Below are 24,366 nucleotides of genomic sequence, written 5' to 3' on the forward strand. Positions count from 1 at the left end.
CAGGGAGGTCCTGGATGAATTCCATCACTGCCTGACGATCTGAAGGGATTATGTACTGTCCATTCGGCTTGTTCTTGTCACTGCAAACCTTAGCTAACATTGTGTTGGGAGCAATACCTAAAATACAATACAAAAGAAAACATAAAGAGAAAATATTTACATCATTACCATATAAAGTACTTTACATCAGCCATTTCTTTTAAGACAGGATCAATCCTTTGAAGGACTGATGACATGAGAATGGTAATATTAACTCCAAAGTAATAGATGTTGAAACTTTACTTTGTTCATTGTTCATTTCAAGTGAAGCAGCTAGAAATCAAACAATTGCAGACTAAAAATTCAACATCCTAATGCAATGTTCACAAAGCATTTATACAGTAAAAACAAGCTCACCAGCACTAGCAGTCAGAGACGTCTTCTGCTCGATGCGGAAGCGCATCTCTCTCACTGCCTCTTCTGCGCTGGTCCCAAACACCTCCGCGTTGCCAAACGGGTCTGGAATCCCCGCAAAATCACTGAGACTGTCATCAAACAGAACAGGGGACAAGCCCTCCACTTCTGAGGCAGCCTGGGGCACCTCCACATCCTTACCTTCTACACAAAGAAATCAGACGAGGGATAGAGAGAGGGAGGTATAGAGAGAGGGAGGGAGAGAGGAAAATCTGAAACAAGTAATGCATCGCTGCTAGTGTCATAAGAAGGTGTTAATCTTTTTTTAACTCCATAATGCACAAACTCTTCTGCACTACACTGTTATAAGTTTCTTCATGCCTTTTACAAGCTATCGTAGCCGCATCGGTTATCGGCCAGTCTGTGGTTAGAGGCCAGTCTGTTAAACAGTTGATATGCTTAGTCTATTTATATAGGTTAACATGACAACACGAACTTAGCCGATAACACGCACATGCCGCTATTATATGCCGTTACGATATAATCCAGAAGATTGTTTTCTAGGGAAAACAGCAAAAAAAAAAAAAAGAAACCCAACTATAAAGCAATAAAATGATGAGCACAGACTGCAATTAGACCTTTACATTTTAATCAACGTCCCTCTCCTCTATCATCTATAATACTGTACACATAGGGGTTAATGCAACACTGGGTTGGGCTGCTTTGGTAGCCTGCTGAGTACCTTCAGTCTTGCTTGCACTGATATAATGTGTCCTCGTGGACTCTGGCCAGCTGCGTCTCTGCTCCAGGTGCTCAGTCATGTCCAGGTAGGCTTCGTCCAGACTCATGGGCAGGAAGTTTGGGTCATACTCTGCAAAAACCTCACGTACCTTTCACAGGAAAAGGATCACGACAAGAAAGATGTTCAAAGACACAATTAGATTGGTCGCTTGAAAGCAAGCAATCATCTAGATGTACTGAAACAGAGCAATAATGGGTCTGAGGAGATAAATGTTGTGATGGCCCTCACCTGTGCGCTCAGAGCTCGATACTTGTCAAAATTGAGAGGGACAATAACCAGCTGTGGACAAAGCTTTTTGGCAATGAAGCCTGGCATGGCTGCCCGCACGCCAAACCTTCTGGCATGGTAGTTGGACGTGGACTGCAGAGACACCAAGATAGAGAAGACTTCTCAGACAATAGTACACAAAGAAAATATGAGGAAACTCAAATTGGCTTTGACAATTGAGAACCAGAAGATCGAATGTATCCCATTTATGAATTGATATTTGTACCTTTATGCTGTAATTTGAGGAGTTATTGAGAAATACATTCAGGGAACTAATAGCCTAACAAATGATAGCTGTTATTATTAAAAACTCTATTTCTCCTGGCTACTGCACTTCAGCAGCACAGTATTCCATTTTTTATGTCTAGTGTAGCAAAATATTTTTCGCCGTCATACTACCATCTACAAAATGGCCATTTAAAGATCAGGATATCAGCTGGTGACAACTCACCAGCATGCCCATTGAGCCTACAGCCATGGGCTTGTCCTTCAGCTCTGGGCAATCCCTCATCTCCACAGCGGCATAGAAGGCATCCATGTCCACATGGACAATCATCCGACCTAGCTTGCGTCTTCTCTCCAGCTCAGAAGTCATTTTGTCCACCTGTCATGGGGCCATTCATTTAAACATCAACGTGTGATTGGAGCTAAGTGATTTCTAGGCCAGTTAAGGACGCCATTGCCCTTAAAAGCGCTACAAATGGACACATTTTAGCATGACAAGAAATACATCTCCTCCAAGACTAAACTGCACCATCCTGCTGTCAGGTAAAATTGTAGTACTATACCTGAGCTTGTGCTTTCCCCAGATGCTGTTCAGTGATCTTTGCTTTCTGCTCCATCATCTTCTCAATGCGCTGGTTTAGCTGTCGCTCTTTTTTCAACTCATTCTCGTAGAACTTGGAGCCCTGTCCGACATGGTGATGGTGATAATGATAATAGTATTTATTCTAAAAATGCGATGATTGTCTTGAGTACGCAAGGACTACTTAGCCACCATTGAGGGTAACCATGAACGCAGGCAACATATTCATACCTTAGAAGATTCAAGGATGATTTTGTTAATTTTCTCTCTGTCAAGTCCTTCCATCCCAGCCTTGTTATCGTTGAGGCCCATTCTGGACAGAATGCCCTCATCAGCGGTAGCGGCTGGACCAGAAAGCCCATCTTGTGCACGTCCGTCCATCACTCTGACGTTCGTAAAATGTTACTTTTAAAATTTTACAGCACAGCAGCCAATATTGCTATGTTACCTAGCAAATGGTCATGGTTCCTAAATTACAAAATTACAACAATACAAATCATTCATGGACTGTGTTTACTGAAAGTGAAACTCCTCCTTCAAATAACTATTCTGTTAACATTAATGTTAGCGAATCTAACACAAGATGATGATGATGAAATCTAGAGTCTGGCTGGCCATGTGTAATTGTTTCGATTTATTATAGTAAAGCTGGTTGGCTAGCCGGTTCAGCTGCACCAGCTAACATTATTTAGCTAACTAGCTAATATGCGGTTCAGTATCTGTATCACTGGTCAACTAGCTAGGTAACACAACATTAGCCAAACGCAGCAGCTTAAAATCCACTACCTTGATCTCTAGATACAGTTATATATTGGCTATGGCAAAACAAACTACAACACTCACTTATTTTCGTCACATTCATCCATCGCCAGCATTACGAAAATGTTGTTATCATTTCCGCGCCATGTTCAAACTATACTTGAACATGTTCAATATAGTCAGACTATGGAAGGCGGAGGTGCAGAATCTGGGTTGCATTCAGAAGGCAGTTACAACCTTCGTTGTGGCGCATTTCCACCCCGTACACATACAGTATTAATCCAATTGCTGTATCATTAGGCAATCTTACAGTTGCCACTAGAGATCGCTTTCTGTGCGTTTCAATTTAAACCTGCTTCAATTATAGTTTAAGAGATTAGGGCACATTTTCCCTTGAATCAGACTGATTATATCCATCACACACACACAGGACAGGCTTTCAGGTTATGGATTTATTTAACCATGTAAGCCTATGTTGTCTTCTAGGACTACTTTGACTACGATTCAATGCTATATAGGCCTACACCACATTCACAACGTGGACAGCCGTAACTGTGGGGTGGTTTTTCTTCTCACAAAAAGACACGCCGAATGCAAATAGCACCTTACTTTTTCACCATTCGTTGATTTATGGGCCGTTTAGGGATATGTGACATTCAACCACAAGCCACATGTAGCCTAATATTTTGAGTATTTTCTAATATTGATTAGGACTAATGAATAGTGGATAACCAAAATAAACTACAAAGGCGACAGTGTAACAGTTTGTTTAAGAAAATAAATCTTACATTTGTTGGTGGATGCGATGTTGATTGTATTAATGGGATATAGGCTTTTTAATAATAGCATATTGATATTTGCGCAGATCTAACTCATTTTTTGATATCATTAAGTGACGCTCTTATACCATCTTGCAGACTGATATCGTAGTTTTGGTTTCCAGATGGTTTAACTGTGTATCAGCTGAACCCAATTTTTTTTACACAGTCATCACGTTCAATTCAGAGCACAGCTGTGTGTTAAACAACAAAACCTCCGGTTTATGTAGGGTAGGCCTACAGTTCTAAAGCGCAGCTAAGCTAGCAAAATGCTAACAGACAGAGCAATTGCCCACCCCTCGGACTTTTTATGTGTCAGTCTTTCAGGCAGTGTTCCAAACAAATTCATCACCAATACTAAACACAATTTCAACCGCAATAAATCGCATAAATTCGAAAACATGACAATGAAGTCATTCGCGTATCGCATGCTGCGCTGCTGTACGCTGTTATCAGGAACAAGCCCAGGTGTCAACTACAAGAAAGTGTTGCGTTGCTGCCCCCTATTGTTTGCTTCCACACATAAACCAAAGTTGATTTTGTTGTTGAGGCGGAAAACAGAACATAGAATAAGGTGTTTAGTCACAAAAAAATCCCGATGATAAACATTGACAGGCTATATTAACATCACATTTTATGTAGTTGTAAGTTCTCTGGGAGCTTTCTTGTATGTACATTTGATGTGCTGTTGATTAGAATGGATTGTATTGTGCATTCTGGAATTGTGTTGTGTTCTTGGGAATTGGGATTTTTTAAATATAAATACAATTAAGAATAATGCTTAATTAGAATGACAACATTGTATTGTTTTATGGTGCATCATTAAAAAATATGGGGAATATGTGACGTTCCCACAAAGGACTTTAATATCAAATGCATAAGAAATATTCAGAGATAGAGGGATGCACACGTTTTTCTATTCCCCACCCCTTCTTCCCACCCTGTTGGGATCAGACTGTTTGATTCAGTTTTCTCAGAAAGGGAGGAGGGTCAGATAAAGACAGGGAACAGTGAGGATTATTCTGCTTGGTCATTTGCAAAGCAAAGGCAAACGTATCCCGATAACTTTCAGAATGTAATTGTAGGCCTTATTACTCAATGGAAGTGATGGGCTGCACTAGATAATATAGTTGTGTTGAACCATCATGCACCTCCAAGTTCGATGAAGGATCATTAAGTCATTAAAACTAAGCCAACAGTCGTGGACTGGTCATGCTGTCGATTTAAATGTATGTGAAAGCTGTGGAAACTCTCAAAGCTGTGAGCTGGTCTGTGCTAGTCTAGTGTCCACTAGAGGCCTCTAGTGTACCTGTGACCACATCTAGAATAAAACATTTTTGGATTGCCAGATTGTTTTTAGCCTAAACATCAAGACAAACACATATCTACATGCACACACACACACACGCATGTGAGCGTCATACACACACGCATGCACACACACACACACACACACACACACACACACACACACACACACACACACGATGACCGCCTACTCCAGGATCATGTGTCCTCACAACAGAGATTTTTGCCTTGGTTAACCTTAGTAACAGATTATTGGCAAATCCTGACAGAAGTAAGATCCCAATTAGTGCAAGAAATCAAGGCTACTCCTCCTTTCATAGTGTGAAGGGAGGACACAGTGGACTGGACAATGAGGCTTGTTGGGCCTCTGTTACATGAAACTCCTCAGAAGGGTTCTAACATCAACAACATTGTTGTTCCACTCTTGCAGAGGAGAAAAATCGAAACATTGTGAAGGCAGTGGAAGTCATTTTATGTGTTGGAAAAGGTAACTTGTTCGTTTGGTATGGTCTCAGATAGATGGTAAAAGTGGCTGAAAAATGTTCTGAGTTTATGGTCAATAAACAACAAACCTAACTATCATTAAGATAAATTAACCTAACATAAAGGAATGATTATATAGCTAAGCAACAGCAAGCTTGTTTTAGTTTGTTTAATGTATTGCAATGCATTGCATATCAAACCTCCCTTGCTTTGTGAGATGGACCGCCTGTCTTTTATCAAGACACATTTTCTTTTGAAATCTTGCTTGTGGTACAGTGACACTGTAATCCCAAGCTTAGTACTTAGATGTACCCCATGTTTGACATGACAGGCAGATGTACAAAGAAGCTAATCTAACTTGAGGATTTAATGCATTTCAGTAAGATGGATAAGTGGCTTGTGTTTGTCAACACGTGCTACTTCTTTCTACCCTGTTCTTACTGGGGTCGCCCCATTCCTTAAAGGTTGTTGTGATTCTCACAGTATTTATCACATATGAAGAAATATTTCACAACAATGCCATGGCAACTACAGACCTGCCTTGAAAACGAGTATTTGAAGTTGTGGATGATCATAGGACTGTCACACAAAAATTCTTTTGATTCTTTTCTTTGGTAAAAAGTCTTCATGAGTACATGAGAGTGATAATGGTCTGCATGTAAAAACAACAATTGTCCCCAGAGCAACAACAGAAGGTTTCTAGGCTATACCAAGCTAAAACCAGAGGAGCATCTAAATACACTGTGTATTATGTCACTAAATCTCCTTAAATCTCCTTATATTGACAGTGTATACAAATGATTTTATATGTGCAATTATGGTCATAGTATGATTTGAAATGTTTACTGTACTGATTACATCAAATAGATATTCTACTAAAAATTATTTGCAAAGGGCAAAGGGATTAATAGCAATAATGTGATTGCTAGATTACAACACATGTTTTCTGAAGGTGTGTTTGTTTGTTTGTGTGTGTACATTGTGTTATGATGGAAATAAAAAATGGATTGACCTAAAATGCTTGTTGACTGATACCGCAAAACCCCTCCACCCTTATTCACATCTCTACTGCAGCCAACGACCTAAACCATCCCATTTCACTTCTGTGGATACGACAGACTAGTACCACCATGACAGGGGGATGTGATGAAATAACCTGTCATCTGCTTACACCATGAGCCCCATTGTGCAGTGGCACCACAGCGGCTATGAAAAGAAGGGGGGGTGGGGTGTTGTTCATTTGTAAGGCAAAACAAGGAGACAGGGTGGGAGGGGTTTGCAATTCCACAGCTGTGTTTGTTAGGATGTCAGCATGTTAGTGTAGTAATGATGCCTTCATCGCTCGCTTTGACCTTTCTTTGTGTGTTTTTGGGGAATTTGCATTCTAAATGTTTCATATCAAGCATACAGAGGCAGGTGTGCTGTGGATTTGAGCTGGTCATTTGTTTCCATGCTGAACAGCAGGTGGCCAAAAAAGTTTGGTTTTCAGTATAGGCAAAAGAAAAATTGGAACCCGTGTGAGTAAAGGCAACCAGAGCTGAATGTCTAGCCTCTGACTGGGGTTCGGTGAGAGATGGCCTTTGTCACCTCAGTGTGAAAACATAAGATTAATACTCTATTTTTACTTGACAGGATTTTAAAACATGTCATACTCTGTCCACCTAAGTATGTTAGACATGCTGCGACTCCTGAATGATCACTTTGTAACTATAGGCTCGGCGTGAATTACATGGCTTTACTATGAAGTAAAAATATGTTGCTTGTCCAGTACACCTGTCTGTACCAGATAGAGCTGAATCTGTTTTCTACTCCACGGCTGAAGCTGCACCGGCAGCTTTGTGTCACAATGCCTCAGCATTGATCAACAAATGATTTGTTGAAATTGATTGCATATTTGGTTGCTATGGTACTTGCAACCATGGCAACCACAGGCGACTATGGCAATACCTTTATTATGATTATGTGAGCGGAGACAGTGGTCTGTGTATCCTTGTTTGCCAGTAGGCATTAAGGGCTATTAAGCTGGAACAAAAAGCTTATTAGCTTCCTCTACTTCCATTTATAACCTGTTGCTGATTTAATGGCCATGGATCAAATAAATCAACACAAGTGTTCTTTGCAGTTATACAGTGATAATAACACATACTGGGAAAACAGTAGCGAAGTTGGAGATGGAATGGAAGATATTAGATATAGTTTGAGACTACTACTGCCAATAAATAAATAATGAGATAAACATATATTCATTTTGCAGACATTTTTATCCAAGAACACTTACAGTATAAGTAGTGTATCCTCTTTTATCAGCACAAATGAACCTCTGACCTAGAGACAGGCAGTAAGTCATCAACTAACTAATGAACAAAGCGTTGTACTAACTGATTATTTATTTAGTTATTTATCTTGATTGACTACTGGAAAATAATTAATTATTTAGATTTTTTTTTGGTTTTATTTTCATTTCAACAATTACCTCTGTGTCTTAAGGAATACTGTACAATCAATACACTATCTATTCCCAAAAACAGGTCATGGACTATGATTTAGATTACTGCCTGAAGAAAATAATCCCGTCACAATGCATTAGCCTCTTACTAACTCCTTGTTATTAACAGGAATTGTGCTCCCCCACAACGAGCTCTACCAGTGTCAAAGACACATTGATGGAAGACATTTTATCAATGCTTGTTAGTGTGTCATCAGTCATCAGATACCAACTGTCAAGAGAGATATGTTAACCAACAGACAGTGTTCAGTGCATCTGTTTTCTGGAGCGTGTTGAATGCTTTAAAACAGTCTTCCCTCTTCCTGTGGCTCTCAAATGTAATACTTAGTTGCAGATGTCCTGTTGATTGTTGGGTTTAAGTATTGCCCTGTATTAGATGAACAGGGATAGCACTGGTGATTTAGATCCCCCATCCCACCCCCCACTCGACTGAGCCTGAGCTAAATTGTACATTGACTTTAAGCAAGGAATTCCATGTATTGAAGATGATGGATGACATTTTCATGAGGCCTTTGAAGTGCTACTGCCTTTGTGTCTCTGAGCAGGACCAGTACATTTCACCACAGCTTTAGCCCATCGCCAGAGGCAAGCTCAACAGCAGATAAGAGAAAATATGATCCACAAGAACAGAGGTGCACAACTATAATATTCCTAATAATTTCTTTAACCAACAACTGTGTTTTGGTAATATAATATGTGTGTGTGTGTGTGTGTGTGTTCAGTGCAGATCTAACCGGGTGACAATCGAGCTGCAATTTCCGAAGTGATCATGTTAGTGGAGGCTGGTTTTTAAATTCAAACCCAATGGGTTTTAGAAAAACCTTCAAATGTTCACCAATCCCAACTATTCCACTTTCACTTCCATCATAAGGGAGCAGTTTAAGAAATCCTAGCTATGTATCTATGTATCTATCTATCTATCTATATTTTGTTTGATTGATTGGTTGGTTGTTTTTGTATGCTGCTGTAACACTATACATATTTATATAAGTATGGATAGTATAGTATATTTATATAAGGTTTCTTTCAAATTTCAATGACATAAAATAGAAAATGTATATCTTAAAAACTGTGTGACACAGAAGGCACATATTCAATAGTTACTTTAACTATACCTTAAATTGGTGATAACTTCAATACTGATGTAGCCTTCTGATTAAACTGGAATAACTGCAATTTTCCTGCTTTTATGTTTGCCAATGTGCTAAAGGGCCCCTCAGTTATAGCCTTACTTCAGCCCTGGACCAACAACATCCATTGTATGTTTTTGTGTATCTTTGATCGAGGTCTAACAACTAAGTGTAAGGTTAAAAAACTAGACACTTACTTTATTTTCTAGACCATACAGTGATAGTTCTAGACTACAGGTGTTTTGTGGAATGGGTAAACACCAGGTAACCACATCGTGTTGTTTAGCAAACTACTATGCCCAGTTTTGACTGGGTGAAAAAAGGCCAAATTAATTGGAAAGGCAGGCCTGTAGGTTTGGAGCGATATGCTGAAGTTGCTAATTGGTATCGACGCAACACGATCCAGTCTCTCAGATCAGCAAAGCTAATCACCCTTGACAGCTATGAGGTGATCTTTGTGTAGAATCTCCCTCGCGGGGTGAAAGTTCAGCATGAAAATCAATGGCCACTAAAAAAACAGGCAGGAGAGACAGCATCTTTGTTTGTGTTACTGTTATAGATGGGTCATCGATCGGAAGTAAGGTTCTGAGCAGGGAAAATGCTGATGTCCATTCACTCCAGGAAGACCTTGATTCATGTCATCCGGTGTCGTTTGTTAAGGACCTCTTTTTTTTTGTAACATCACACATTGAAAGGTTATTCACCAGATGTGTTTCACATCTGAATGAAAAAAATGCAAAGTTCTAAAGAATGACCTTGGTATTATCATTTACACCATTCCATTTCAAAACCAGCATATAACTTGACCTGAAATTGTACATAACATTTTGCCATTCACAGTACCTGGTAAGCGAGTCATTCATCAGGTAATATTCCAGCAGTCACAGACATTGAAACCCTGTGTCATAAATGAGTTAAAAGAGCTTGTTTCAGCTCAGGCTGAATCACTGGAATCAAATTATAGTCTTTACTTGTAAATATTTAATTGGATTAGTGGCTGGGAGATGAGGATGGTAGTAAACAGTAATCTTACCGTTTGGTCACATGACTAATGCCCAGAAGTAATGAGCAGCTATATTGGGCATGGCACAGTTCCTGTGACTAGTGCTGGAGCTGATGTGTAACTACGAAATCACAAATAAACAGACCAAGGGTGACACAGAAGCTGGATTAGATATGTTTTAAATATAAATCATTCACAAAAAAATAATGTGTACGATTTGTTCATTGATGACACCATGGTGCCGTTGTTTAATCATGCTCCTTCTTGACCACTGCAGTCGGACATATCTACCTCCAGGTAACCAGCTGCCACCAAGTGAATAAACATGAGTGTGCAGAGGATGACATACTGAAGGATGAACCGAGGAGTGAGGGAGACAACTGAACAGAGGGAGAAGACCCCCCCCCCCCAACACTGTTTCCTCAAATCAGATTGATGGTTTACCTTTCTTTATAGTGCCTCCATTGATTGGGAGGGTTGGCTGTCACTGGTGCATAAAATTAACACTGTGTTATAGGGCATAGATTTCTGTCAACCTCTGACAAGATAACCCATTATTGGACGGCGCAGCTAATTTGTTTTTGTTTATTCAGAAGTGTAATGTAACACTGCCCGAGCCCAATAATAACTCTATTACCTGCAAATCCCTGCAAGACCATTGAAAGCCACTAATCTTGCCTGGTCCTAATTACATCAGGTTCTCAGCCCTTAATTAACCAATCTTTACTCCATTTTAGCTGCTTAATGCAGCACACACCCTGGCATCATTAGTTTAATTGCCTGCTTTTGCAGAGTAGGACTTTGACCTTTGTACTGCAAAGTCGTCAACTCTGTGCATGTGTGTATGCGTGTGTGTGTATGTCTGTGCAGCTTAAACTAATTGCCGATTTCCCTTAATGCTGTGCACCTGTGTCTAGATTTTTGACCATTGGCTACTTTCTGTGTAAATTAAATATTAACAAATTAAATGCTGGACTAGGTAGTCCTGCTTGGCATCTTTGCTGTAGTAAGATCAGGATGGGTTTGCAGCAGCACTGTCACTGGGAGTTTATGCCTAAGATCTGTCAGTAATACAAAATGAGTCTGTAGCTGGGTTCCCATCCAGGTTTTTATTGCAGATTTTGACCATTCGAATAGGATATCCTGAAATTTACATAAAATCTTCATAATTGAATAAGAAATGTATACACTGGAAGGGGTTATTTTAATCTCTCAAATCGCATAGGGTATAATGCGAAGGTTGAATTGGAGTTTATTTGCATTAAATCATAATTGTTGCCTTGACAACTAAAGCTTTGAACCCACAGCTGTTCACAACTCCTCCCTTGATTAGTCCATTTTTAGCACATTTTCTTTAGCCGAATGTTGATCAATGCTCTTACAATTTGCAAATTAGTTGGATAGAAACCCAGCTACTGTCAGATCTTAAACTATCCCTGCAACATAAACTAAAAGTAAACCTAATTTCCAAGCAATGTTTGACACACTCATCTGTAGATAATAGGCTAACAGACTTATCTATTAATCTGATAAACATACCAACAAGCAAAGAAACCTCAACAATGTGCGTCTGAATGTCCAAGTGTCGCGTTTTGTGTGAGTGGGATACAACCAGACAGGATATTTATTTTAGTCTTCAGTCTTCATTGAATGGGCCAGCTAAAGCTCTGCTTCGTGGTTTGATTCATGAAGAAACAGTATTTGTTGACTTGGAAGAAGTACACATTTTCTCTACAGCAAGCTACATTGATTATTTATGTCCATCATTTTAATAATTATTTAAGTAAACTCTTCTTCATCTGCATCTAAATGTGGCCGTGGAAGAGTATAATAATCTTTTGTCTCTACTGAAATGCATTTATTTCAAATCGACATCAAGAAGAGAAGCTGCCTCTGTTGTAATAGTTGATCTGACATCCTGTCCACGAACAATGGTGAAATGTCTAGCCATTGTCTGGTTTAGTGCAATTATTTCGAGGCAATAAAGCTCTTCCTGTGTCTGTGTCCCAATTTAATTGTGGTTTCCTTTCAGGACCTTTATGACATTCTTTTCAGTCTTGCTTGAGCCATCTCACTTTATCTGCCCTGCTCAAGGACCAATGAAGAAGTTATGCAAGGGCTTTGTAACACAATCTGTGGCTACCACTAAAGAGGAAATCAAGAGAGAAAGGTGTGACTGAACAGCACATAGTTCATGTGGTGAAAGATGAGAAATGACAAAAAAGACTTCAATTTAAAGCAGTAATTTATTTCTAAATATGCTACGAGTCAATGGCAAAACGAAGAAAAAAAATCTCTTTCACCTGTTTTTTTTGTGTGTTTTTTAACCCCTGAGCACCACAATCCAGCTTTCCCATAATACACTGGATTTATCCAAAGTGAACAAAAGGAAACAAAAGAAATGTTTAAGCTTCATATACTGCGAATAAAGCCTTAATAAGTTCTACAATCTACTAGCATAGCACGGCTAAAAAAAATAAACAAAGTAAACAACATGTTAATTCAGTAAGTACATAACTGAGCCTTTTTCTTCAGTGAATGCTATTTTCAACACATTTCTTTGTTTTCTGACATTGTCATCTTATTCATAGTCAATAGTAAGCCAGTGTGTGTGTGTGTGTGTGTGTGTGTGTGTTTTGGTGTCTTTCTTTGGTTACAAGAGATTACAGCGATTTCTTGTTCTCGTTTCACAATCAACACACTCTTTATGACTGGCGTTTGGTATCAAACTCTGGTGTGTCGACGTGAGAGCGGGAGGGAACAACAGTCATGAGAGGGAACAGATTGTGCCAGTGTAAATGAGAAAGAACACATTTCTGATATGTCAACTCCAATCCCCAATGATTATGAGCCACAGACATTTGTGCATCCATTACGGCCCTTTATCCAAAATAAACGGTGTGTTGTGTGATTTCTTTCAAATCTACTTTTTTTGTTTTAAACTGATTACTGCCTCAGCAAACCATTTGAAACGTTTTAATTGTTTCATACTAGGTAACAGAGTTAAGAAAAAGACATTCTTAAGAGTAATGACTATCTATCCATTACACATTTTTGCAAATGCTAGTCTCACTGATCTTACAAAAGCACTGTGCGGAAGACATTGTGTGGAAAGAGACCTAAAGGTACAATACAAAATCTTTGGTACATTTGAATAGGAAACAACGGTGTGAATTATGAAGAGGCGTGTTTGGATGGGATTTTTGCTGAGTTAATGCTTCTAAGAAACCACTTGTAGGTAAACTGCAAGTTTGGACTTAATCATTATATATCATAAAACATCTCCTCTGTAATGACACTGTAATGACTTAAAGTCTTTCAAGTAAACACTGGAATTGACAGAGTATCAGACAGCAACCAACCACACACACGTCGGTAATGTACGCACACCGGAACACACTGTACACTCCAGTGGTGGCTGCCTGTCTTGGGACAGGATGGTATGAGTACGGTGTATAACATTACTTCAACCTATACATTTATCAATCAGATGTGCAGTACACCTAACTGAATATCAACATTAAACAGCAATGAACAGATAGCCATGTACAAGAAAACATAATCCTTCTGGCATTTCTCCCAAACAATATAATGCCATTAAAAAAAAGGAAAGTGAAGAAGCGATGCAAATACATTGCCTCGTGCCCCGTGTGGTCCACCAACTTCTTTTTTTCATCTCAGTACATATGTTCAAGCAAATAATCTTTGTATGGGCCAAAAGGCTATACTTAAAAACTGGCGATTGTGGTTATGTTTTGTTGGCACAGTCTAGAACAAATGAGGTAGATGTCTGTTAATAAAATATTCCCTTCTTGGTATAACAATACAATATATGAAAAAAAGAAGAAAAAAAATCCAGTGATCTGTTGAAACAAAAATATTGATTTTTTTTCAAGTGGCTTCACAATAAAAAGAATAGAAATGAAATATGAGGTATATTTGTTTTCATAATCTATTATGTATGTACAGATTTGTGAGGTATCTGGCTGTATTTCGAAGGACTTAAAAAGGGCCAAAAGCAAAGTGGTGTAGCTGAATGCATTGTTACAGCCCCAAAAACACGAAATAAAAAAGAGCGAAATAAATAAAATTTTAAATCATATGCTAATAGACTTTAAAAAAGATTAACACAAGAATATCATCAAACAGTTTCCCATTTCCCTTAACAACAGAGAAAGTATTTTTGAAGCAATGCTGAGAGGGATAAAAATAAAACTTGGAAGAGAATTATATATATTGTGACAGAGAGAGAGAGAGAGAGAGAGAGAAAGAGAGAGAGAGACTATAAAAGAGGGAGTGAGAGGCAGAGAAAAAAAGAGAGAGAGAGAGGGAGATAGAGAAATAAGTCAAATGCAAGTGCATTATTTAAAAAAAAAAAAAAATGGATTCTATTCACAATAAAGCCAATAGCTACTTCTTCAGCAATCCTCAAATCCACAATGACGTCCCCCCGTCTTGCTCGCTGTACCTCCCAGGGATCCCTATCTATTTCATTTAATGAGAAATGTACTGAAGTGCTCAATCATTTCCTCTAACCATAGGGGTGTCCGCAGCCATTGTACATAACATGACTTTTGGCATGATACTACCCTCAGGCTCCCAAAACCACTCTTGGCCGGAGAAGCCTGTTTCTTTACTGTGTTGCATGCGGTTTAATGGATCCAGGGAACCCCTTATATACCCAGCTAGAACAACCTCAATGACAAATAGTTTCGTTGTAGATGGAAAGTCACTTTTGTAAATAAAAAAAGTCTACATTGGTGGCGAGAGCCATCTCCACGAAGCCAAGAAGAATACATCTTGGCGTGTACATTGTCGCAAGCTCTAACCACAATCGATCATGAAGCAATGTTGCTGGCTTCCTATCTAGGTTGCCTTAACCCTTACATTACAATTAAACATTTAAAAAAAGACTTGCATGTATTAAATACCAGTGCGACTTACTGATTGTCCCACTGAACATGTGGACATGACATTTGATTGATTTGATTGATTGATGTCCACCGCGGCAGATAGCACATCACTTAGATATTTTCCTTTACAAAGAAAAGAAAACAAGCATCGATAGGTACATCTCCCTGACTGCTAACAAGTTGTCCCTCCCCCTTTTCAGTGGGATGTGCTTTGCCTACGTCTACAATTATTATTATCATTCTTTTATTTCTCAAGTACAAAACCCCTCGGTTTGGTATTTGGAACTACCGTAGACCTCTGATCTGATTCTTCAGTGGCTTGTTCCAAGTTACTGCAGTGCTTTGAGAAAAAAACTGTGCGTTAATATATTTGTTGTAATTCGACGACCATGCCTGAGCGTGGTTACCTTGTCAATGGCATTCTAGTCTTCTTTGGTATAAGCTGCAGGTTCTGAGGGATTTAGTGATTTAGGTGCAAATGCACGTCTAACCTGTTTGAAAATGTGATAGGAGAACGCCAAGGCTGACAATATGAGATTCCAAAGCAACAGAGGATAACAAAGCCAGCAGAGAACATGAAAAAAGTCCCCCAATCCCCCCACCCCCCCACCTCAGATATTTGTCACCAGAGAATTGTGCCATTGTCATTTCCACAGTCATTGCACTGTCCCGGGCGACTGTGGCACAATCACACGATAAAGCTTCTCCCCACAGAACAGTGTGGTGAGGAAACATACTTACTTCATACGTGTGATTACTGACCCAACAAGCCCACTTACTATCGTAGCAGATGTTGCTCAGAGGTGAATGTAGTAGGACAACGTGTATTCTCTCGGTTTCAATGTATATACATATATCCTCTTTGATCAAAAAAAAAAAAACTATAGATATTTCTGGTTTTTAAATAAACATTCGATCTTGTCACTTTTGAATGATGGACTTTTTATATAAAAAGAGACGAAAGCCACCTTCTAAAAGAACAAAATCAAATCGGATAAATGCGTGTTTGAGTTCTATCTTCTGTTCTCGGCTTTGCTTTGGGTCTTTGCAACAGGAGGAGAGGCTGCAGAGGGAGGACAGGGGGGAGCTGGATGGGGGAGGCCTGCTCTTGCTCAGGGGGACGCGTTGCCGTGTGCCGAGGACGAGCTGGAGGAGGCGGACGAGGAGGGCTGGATCTGCGTGGCCAATCCCGGGCTGGACTTTCCCTGAGCGATGTGGTGGTGGTTGCCTCGGTGGCTTCCAGGGATCACTGGCATGGAGGGCTTACGGGCGAACAGGACCCCTGATTCCACACACACACACACACACACACACAAAGTTTTGTTTAGAGAACAGTAACAGTAGTGCGCAACATATATAATCAAGATGGATGCAAATTACTTTTAAAATAACAGTGAAAGCAGCAGCTGTGTTGAAATGGATTACAGTAATGTCCATAGAGGCTAGAATAATAGTTGGCTACATGGCTACTGGACCTGCCGTTAACCTTTAGGGGGATCAACTGGATCCCCCATTGCCATGCCTCTGGGGTCTTAGGTGTTAGCGGAGGCTTTCAGCCACAAGGGCCTGACCACTTCACAATGGCTCTTTACTAGGGGAAAGTTACCAGCCAAGCTTACGAGACACAACTTCAATTGCCCAGCCGAAGGTAATTATAGTCCCAGGCTCCAAGGCACAGGCACTGTAGCCAGCTAGAAAAACCGGCAGCCTTTCTGTTCAGGCACGTAAGACAATAAGCCTCATCGACCTTGAAACGCCAGGCCCAATTCTGAGATATTTAACTTTTTTAACTCCATTGGGCTGCCACTTCATTACCATGGATTTTATAGCAAAGACATCAAATTGCGTGGAGGACTAAGCGCAGGGGTGCTGCTATAACTTATTGAATTTCCTTCCTCCAATTACATCAGCAAACGGCCCTCTATTTACCTGTGTAGACAACTCCATTTATTTCTATTGACATGTTGATGCTGCTAATGCCGTTGGTAGACAGGTTCAATGCGGTCTCTTGTCTATCATCTGTCAGGAGAGAAGCCAGAGAGCGGGAGTGAGAAAAACTCAATATGAGCATTTATAAAAGGAACACAAGAAGCAAGAAGGAGCGCGCCACAGAATATTGGTGATAACTCATGAGTGACAGGATAAGGAGCGGTTTATTAAAGAGTTTTGGAGCAAAAGGGAAAGAGGGAGAAAAAAAATTACTGTCAAATGATGCAGCCACCATTTGTAACCTGTTGTAAAGAGGTGGGTATATTTTGGCACACTGACATTTTTAACATTTATACATGTTTTTTCTCAAAGACACATTTTACAGAAGCGCTAACAAAATAACCATGCAAAAGGGAAGACTACGGAACCAAAGGTATGCTCAGAAGGAAATCAAATGGAATTGTTGGCTGTAAAAATAGGAAATACAATATCCATACCCTAAAATGAAAGACATCTTTCAATGCCACTATTCACTATTTTGTGATTAACACAACAAATTCTTCCTCTAGTACTTAAAAATATAGTATATTATTTTTTCACTAATAGATATATTTTCATACGGTTATACCGTATGCAGTTGCTGTTGCGACGCCCAGATGACTAGTTTAACGATTTTGCTGTCTCATGTTTAGACAGCATTGACTGCAATCACAGCCTGCCTTGCACTGACAAATAATAGTATTTTATGTAATCTGTAAATTACAGAGTAGATGCCGGCCCCAAAAGCAACACACACCACTGTGGAATTAAGCTCAATTTTCTAAGATATATAGTTGCTGAAGCCAGTTATTATGACTGATACAATACGGTCACACAGGGGGGAAAAAAGGCCTAGCGTATTTAACCCTCCCCCCTCTGTTCGTTTCATGGGATCTATGATTAAGTAATGACTGAGTTATTGCTTGTCTGTGGCCAGGTGCGCTGGGGCCATGACCATCACACATGACCAATGAGTCGTGAGTCAGACGGAGGCATTTTTTACTCATGATGGGTTTGAAGCACGGCAGTGCTGGCGGTATTTCTTCATAACTTCTACGTAGCAGTGGCAGATGATACCGCATAACTAGCAATAAATTACACCCTGAAGTAGCTTAATATTTCTCAATGATAACTCCCCGGGCAAGTATTTAAAAAACTGTTTCTAAATAAACTTGGAGATGGATGGGATGTGTTGTAAAACAGATAGATTTTTTTTTCATTTCAAGGCAGACTTGGTTTAAACACTTAACATCCTTGCAATATATTTATATACATTACTTTTGGTTTCTGTTTTCGCTATTTAATGCATAACAACATTAACATAGTACATGTTGACATCAAGTCAAATTGATGAAAATACATAATTAATGTTTCATCCATAAAGTATATAACATTAACGTATATATATATATATATATATATATATATATATATACATACACACACACACTCTAGGTGTATACACTCTATGTTGGTTCCAGAGAAAAAGCTTAGCAGAAACTGTCAATAACAATACACCAGCTTTAACAACACGGACATTGTGCATATGGAGTAGTAGTGTAGTAGTGATACTATATGACAGAGAAGCCCCCGTAGGGGAGCCGCACATAGACTTGTCTCCCCTCCTCTGCGACTCACCTCTGTTGTTGAGCTTGATGTTCATGGGCAGCTGTGAGGCCATGGCCAGCAGGTTCTGCTGCAGCGCGTGCTGCATGAGGCGCTGCTGCTCCTCGGCCATCATCATCATCCTCTTCTCCGGCGGCTCGCCCGACTCAAGCTTCTCCCGCAGCTGCTCCAGCGCGGCCGCCTGCATCATCGCGGCCGCCTGCGCTGCCGTTGCCTGGGCCTGGGCCACCTGGGCCGCCGCGGCCGTCTGGGCGGCCATGGCCTGGGCAGCCGCCCCGTGGTGCCCAGCCAGAGACGCAGGGATGCCCCCCCGGCTGCTCAGGCAGTTGGACAGCATGGAGTCCTCTGTGAGGAGACACAGGAAGAGGAGGAGGAGGAGGAGTAGGAGGAGGAGGTGAGATGGAGTTAGGTGGATTTTTTGCTAATGGTTATTGTTGTCTTTAAACAAACAGGGAATGTCAGCACACCTTAAAAAAATATCTAGCTGGTTAAAGAAAAATGTAACCAAAATGATGGCAACAGCGCAGTTACTTGATTTAAAAGTGTTTTTAATGTCTGATTAGTGCATTGCTTTCTTTTGGGCGTTGGGGGAAGGAGAGGTTGGAAATTACAGTTAAACTGATGTTGTTGACAAACACACATGCACAAATACCCTACTTTTAAACTTCTCAAAAATTAAAAACAAATGATGTTCATTGTTCTCTACATTGTTCTCTAAGTGCTGCTTTTAAAACTCATTGTTGTGCCTGTATTTCATACTCTGCCAAGGTATTTCATTCCATGCTGCCTGCTTTAACAGAAGAAGAACACACAGCCTTGAGGGAGGCCATTTAAGGACCAAATAAGAAGTCCGCTCCCATCAAAGAATCTGTTTTTCCTCATGGACGTATTATTTCTTAGTGAGACATCCCAGGCTCTTTGTGTTGCATTCCTCCCTTAGATATGATAAGGAAACTGGCAGGGGTGGCTTTGAGGAAGTCCTGCAAGATGTTTCCTCTCTGCAGCAGAGTAGTGGTGACCATGCTGCCCACACACTTCAGCGCCAGAATTGAGAAGAGAGGGGGCAGAGCTATTGTGCAACAACAGGGACGGCTTTTTTTATGCTGATGGCACTTGTGTCCTCTTCCTGACACTGCAGTAATATAACGGCATTATAGCTCTGTGATAAAACCATTTCCCAAAGAAATCGTCTCGTCCTCTTGAATCTATACTGCAGAGATATAAAACATGTAGACGAGTGATCCAAATTGAAAGTGATACTGCACTGACAAAATAAAGAGTTGCCTTATAGTGGTCTTCTGAGAGTGCTAGCCTATCAGCCTTTTAGTTTGGATTTGCAAGAAGAGTATAATGATACAGAGCGCTGCAATATAAAACCGTAGGTGTGTTGCGATAGAGGCTTTATCTCACCTTTTTTGATGGCCTGGCCATGAGAGAGGTGGCCTCCGTTGCTGGTGTGCATGGCGATGTGGGGCATCTGGAGCTTGGGTGAAGACAGGAGGGTGGGGGTGCCCACGGGCGAGTAGTTAAAGAGGGCCGAGCCGTAGCTCTGCCGGCGGCCCTCGCGGCGGTTGCTGTCGATAGCTGCCTGGAGCTCCCCGGGGGAGCTGAGACCCCGCTTTTCACATTCGTAGGGATAGAGGTACTTCATATACCTGCGGAAAACATACACACACACACACACAGAATGTACAGTGTAGCCTCTCAATCTGCATACTGCGTGTTTTAGACAGCAGTTAATATGGTGTTGTCCGTCTTTAAAGAGTATTTTTACCCCATATATCTCCTCCATATTCTTTATTTCACATTATTTAACCTTAATTAACAGCTTTTCTATAACTCCAGTCATACTGCAAAGTGTTTTTGACAGCAAGAAAAAAAAAAAAAAACAAAGAACAAATGCAATGGTATTGAGAATATATAAAATATACATTTTGTAATATAAACAAATGAATGGCAGGCACAAACAGTGTGTTAGTGTAGTCTAAAAGCCTTTAAAAAAAATTCTGTGTTAGTTCAAGATGACTGAATCAGCTGAGACAGGTAGGGGTAAGCTGGGAGGCCATTGTGTATGCTTTTAGTTGTCTGGGGTCAAATATGAATTTAAATTTACCTTGGTGGGGAGCCGGGGGGGTGGGGGCACAATTGCCTGAAATGATGGTCTTAAGAGCAAGCCTGTGCAAACAGGCCTTAAATTCCCTCTGCACACATTAGGCCATTGCACGCTATCACTGCCTCCCAACCCCATAATTACCACATGCATCCCTCAACTAAGACTGACCGCCATGTAAGCACTACTCTGATAGCAAAATAATGTTTATGTGTTCAGTAGGGTTGTGATACAAAAATAATGAGGTGTTTGTTAGGCAGAGCAGTAGTATAAAATGATGAGCTCAATTTTAATTTATCATTTATCATTTATCATTCTTGTCTATGCTAGATCTGTATGTATTTTAATTGACTATGGACCACCTGTCTGAAAGAAAGACGAAAACAAAAACGAAGAAAACTAATTGGTTGAGAAAAAAAGAGACACAAAAAAACAGCAGATTGCTCATGTTTAGGCATGTCAGTGGAAGCTCTGCCTCGGCACGTCATGTGTCTACTCACTGTGTTCTGAGTGTAAAAGCTGCACTGGTGATGGAGGTAGGAAGGTTGAGGCCCTTGGTGATCTCGCGCCATATTTTCTTATTGATGACTTCCACTAAGCCGCCTTTTTCTGTCACAAGCTTGTAGAGGGTATAGAGATCCAACACCTGCTTGGCCATGATAGGAATCCGATTCACTGGAGTCCCTGCAGACCAAAACACAATATCCACAATCAATGCCATTAGTTTCTCCCCATCGATGGGCCTCTCCTGCACTCATAAGGCCAATCTATCAGGAATAAGTAAAACATCCAACAACATCCTGCTTCGATCAAAACAAAAATTATTATCACTCACACACACACACACTCTGCTATAAGATGGAGTGCATCAGGACAAACATGGTAATTAGGTTTATGCTTTTTTTGTAGACAATGTGAAGCACTTTTTTTCAGCTTGAACATAAGATCAATTTATGATTTTTGTATGAAGAAGGTCAAATGATAATGCTATGTATTAGTGGTGTGGGCTTTTAATATCACCCTTCTTTATCACATACAGTATTTGTCAGCAGTTCAATGTTAAACATTTTGTCATTGTAATTCTTGCTTGGACAAAAACAAATCAACTATAAAACAAGACAAAACAAAACACTGACAATGAGGGCCTGCGAAAGGCAATCCAACTGTGTTTAATTTTTTGGCATGCCTCTTAATTCACAGCACAAAAAGCCAGAGAAATGATTTGCCCTTGCGATTTAATGCGCGCCATAAAGTGCAAAGCGCCGGCCCTTTGTGAGACTCTGAGCCAGGCTGACCTCGAGATAATTAACCTGCATTTTGCTGATAGAGTTCCATTGTGCCCATCGGATTTACCATAATAGCAATCAATAGCCGTAGAAATATAGTGCAAACAACAGCAAGTGTGAGAGCATGCCGTGAAAGGAAGGGAGAAGGCAGAGGAATCGTCCGAGACGGTAAAAACACATCAATTAAGTCCTGTAATTACGGCTTCATTCTGTCTCTCTGGCTTCGCAAACTAAGAGACACTATTAAAACAAAAGATTTATCCTCGTTATCCTTCAGCACAATGCTTGGCATTATATCTAAAGTAACGTCACAATCAATTGCTATTTCGAACTTCGGGCTAAACTGTCTATTTCACTGCTCACAGTGGACAGTGGACATAGGTCCTGTTCACACCTGGCATAAACATGCGTCTTGCGGGATCGGATCACAAGTGGACAGCTCTAGGTAGAAGTGTGAATGCCCTCAAGAAGCACTGAGGATGCGTTAAGATCCGATCGCTCGGACCACATTTGGAGGTGGTCATGGACGCATATGAACACATTATTTTAGCAGTGTGCATGCGAATGTGTGGTGGGCCACATTAAAGGACCACCTACTCAACTGACGTCCTCTGGATAAGCAGAAGTACGTACTCAAAGCTGGCTTTGTCCACAAGGTCTGAACATTTCGAAAACCCCATAGAGATATATAACGAGTGCGTAAAAACTGATTTCAATAACCAATAACGCACTAAGTAGGTCTAAGTATGTCTGACAAGAGAACTCGACTCTGGTTGTACTTCTGGCAAACATCAAGATTTTCTTGAGCCATTAGTAAGTTTTAGTTATAATTAGTAATAATGAGCATCTCCACAAACACTATGCAGCTAATAATGCCCGTTTCCATTCAAAGGCAATACTCCATTCAAAGGCAATTCAATATTAACAATAACCAAAATAGCGTTAGCTCGCAACATCCAGTCACTGGGAAAACCCTGCTCTCTTCCCTATTACTCATTCACAAGTCACTGCTTTATCAGGTACTGCTGCCGTTCTCTCCTGTCATTTCTAGTTGTCCAAAGGGAGAAAAAAAACATGGCAAAAAATCCAGTAGATTCCAAGCATGGGCACTAATATCTGGGAGATATTACTGTAATGTTGAGTCTAAGCGGTTCACATTTCATCGGACTAAATTGGGCTCAGGGTGTGTGCTTTCTTCCCAGCTTTTTAGTAAATCTTCAGGTTTCATTGCTTTGTTAATATGCATGGCAGAGTTGAGTTAAAAAAAAATACTCGAGATATTTTCCACATCATAATGAAAATGATTTGAGTTTAATTTTTTAAAAGAGTTGGGGTTCAGTGAATGAAGTGGGGGGCCCCCCTCGTGCATTTGGTCTTTGAAAATGGTGTACGATGTTCGTGTTTATTTGCATATAGAGCAGGGAGGTGACATCCGATCACAAGTGGACACTTGAGACGCATTTAGGGCGACATGTTAATGCCAGGTGTGAACAGGGTATTAGTTTCAGAGGCCGGTTAAAAGTTAGCTCTGGTGGAGATGGCTGACATGCTCTCTTAACCAGGAGGAGGAGTGAACACAGAATGATAAACAGCTGTAAGTGTCTCACCCGGTGCTGGGGCTGGATATTAACTGTCTGATTAACAGAGTGAATTCTTGGGAGAGATTTGAGCCGTGCCACACACAATAATGAATCACCTCAACTCCTGCTATTGATTTCACAGAGGAACCCTCTGAAAACAGATTGGGAAGATTTCCAAGTGGACAGCGAGAGACATGAGATTTTCTCCCATTACACAAATGGTTTTCATTTATTATTTTGCATATATTCAGATAATCTGATTCTAATTAGTGTTATGCAGTGGAGGGAATGTTATTTTTGTTCACTGACAGATATAAATGTAGGGGCAGTCAGGGGAGAAGGAGAGGGCTTTATGGTTGCCCAATTGATCATATCTGTTCCCAACGTTAATTAGATTCCTTTCTAATTTAAGGGGTAACTGAATTAAGAAGCAAAGCTGACGATTCCTTGCTTGTGCCTCTCCTGAAATCACTTTTGCAACAGTTCATAATGTGCGGCCGAGGAGTTGATCTTTAAAACAATTATTTATCCACATACACAAAGGCTAACTAAACGAGTTTAGGGCAATAAATAACAGAATGCTCCCCGAAAGCCTTTGTCCGGCAGAAT

The 24,366-nt window shown here is 40.3% G+C and overlaps 2 protein-coding genes across 2 annotated transcripts; both read right to left on the reverse strand.

The window, feature by feature from the left end:
* Positions 1 to 3: 3 nt before the first annotated feature.
* On the reverse strand, positions 4 to 3,414 carry LOC122132212 (DNA polymerase kappa-like; the record flags this gene model as incomplete). The annotated part of the gene is made up of 8 exons (XM_042707038.1): positions 3,111 to 3,414; positions 2,499 to 2,652; positions 2,251 to 2,370; positions 1,914 to 2,066; positions 1,424 to 1,555; positions 1,136 to 1,283; positions 397 to 597; positions 4 to 117 (listed from the first exon to the last, which is right to left on the reverse strand). Coding segments are annotated over exons 1-8 (1,054 nt in total), but the record flags the coding sequence as incomplete, so codon positions are not given.
* A 9,092-nt stretch (positions 3,415 to 12,506) lies between these two features.
* On the reverse strand, positions 12,507 to 21,792 carry LOC122132211 (AT-rich interactive domain-containing protein 3A-like). The gene is made up of 5 exons (XM_042707037.1): positions 21,392 to 21,792; positions 20,192 to 20,436; positions 18,794 to 19,126; positions 17,117 to 17,206; positions 12,507 to 16,469 (listed from the first exon to the last, which is right to left on the reverse strand). Exons 1-5 carry the CDS (start codon positions 21,610 to 21,612, stop codon positions 16,300 to 16,302), a joined length of 1,059 nt encoding a protein of 352 aa, XP_042562971.1. The 5' UTR covers positions 21,613 to 21,792; the 3' UTR covers positions 12,507 to 16,299.
* Positions 21,793 to 24,366: the final 2,574 nt, after the last annotated feature.

This window comes from Clupea harengus, unplaced genomic scaffold (genome assembly GCF_900700415.2).
Source record: "Clupea harengus unplaced genomic scaffold, Ch_v2.0.2, whole genome shotgun sequence".
NCBI lineage: Eukaryota > Metazoa > Chordata > Actinopteri > Clupeiformes > Clupeidae > Clupea > Clupea harengus.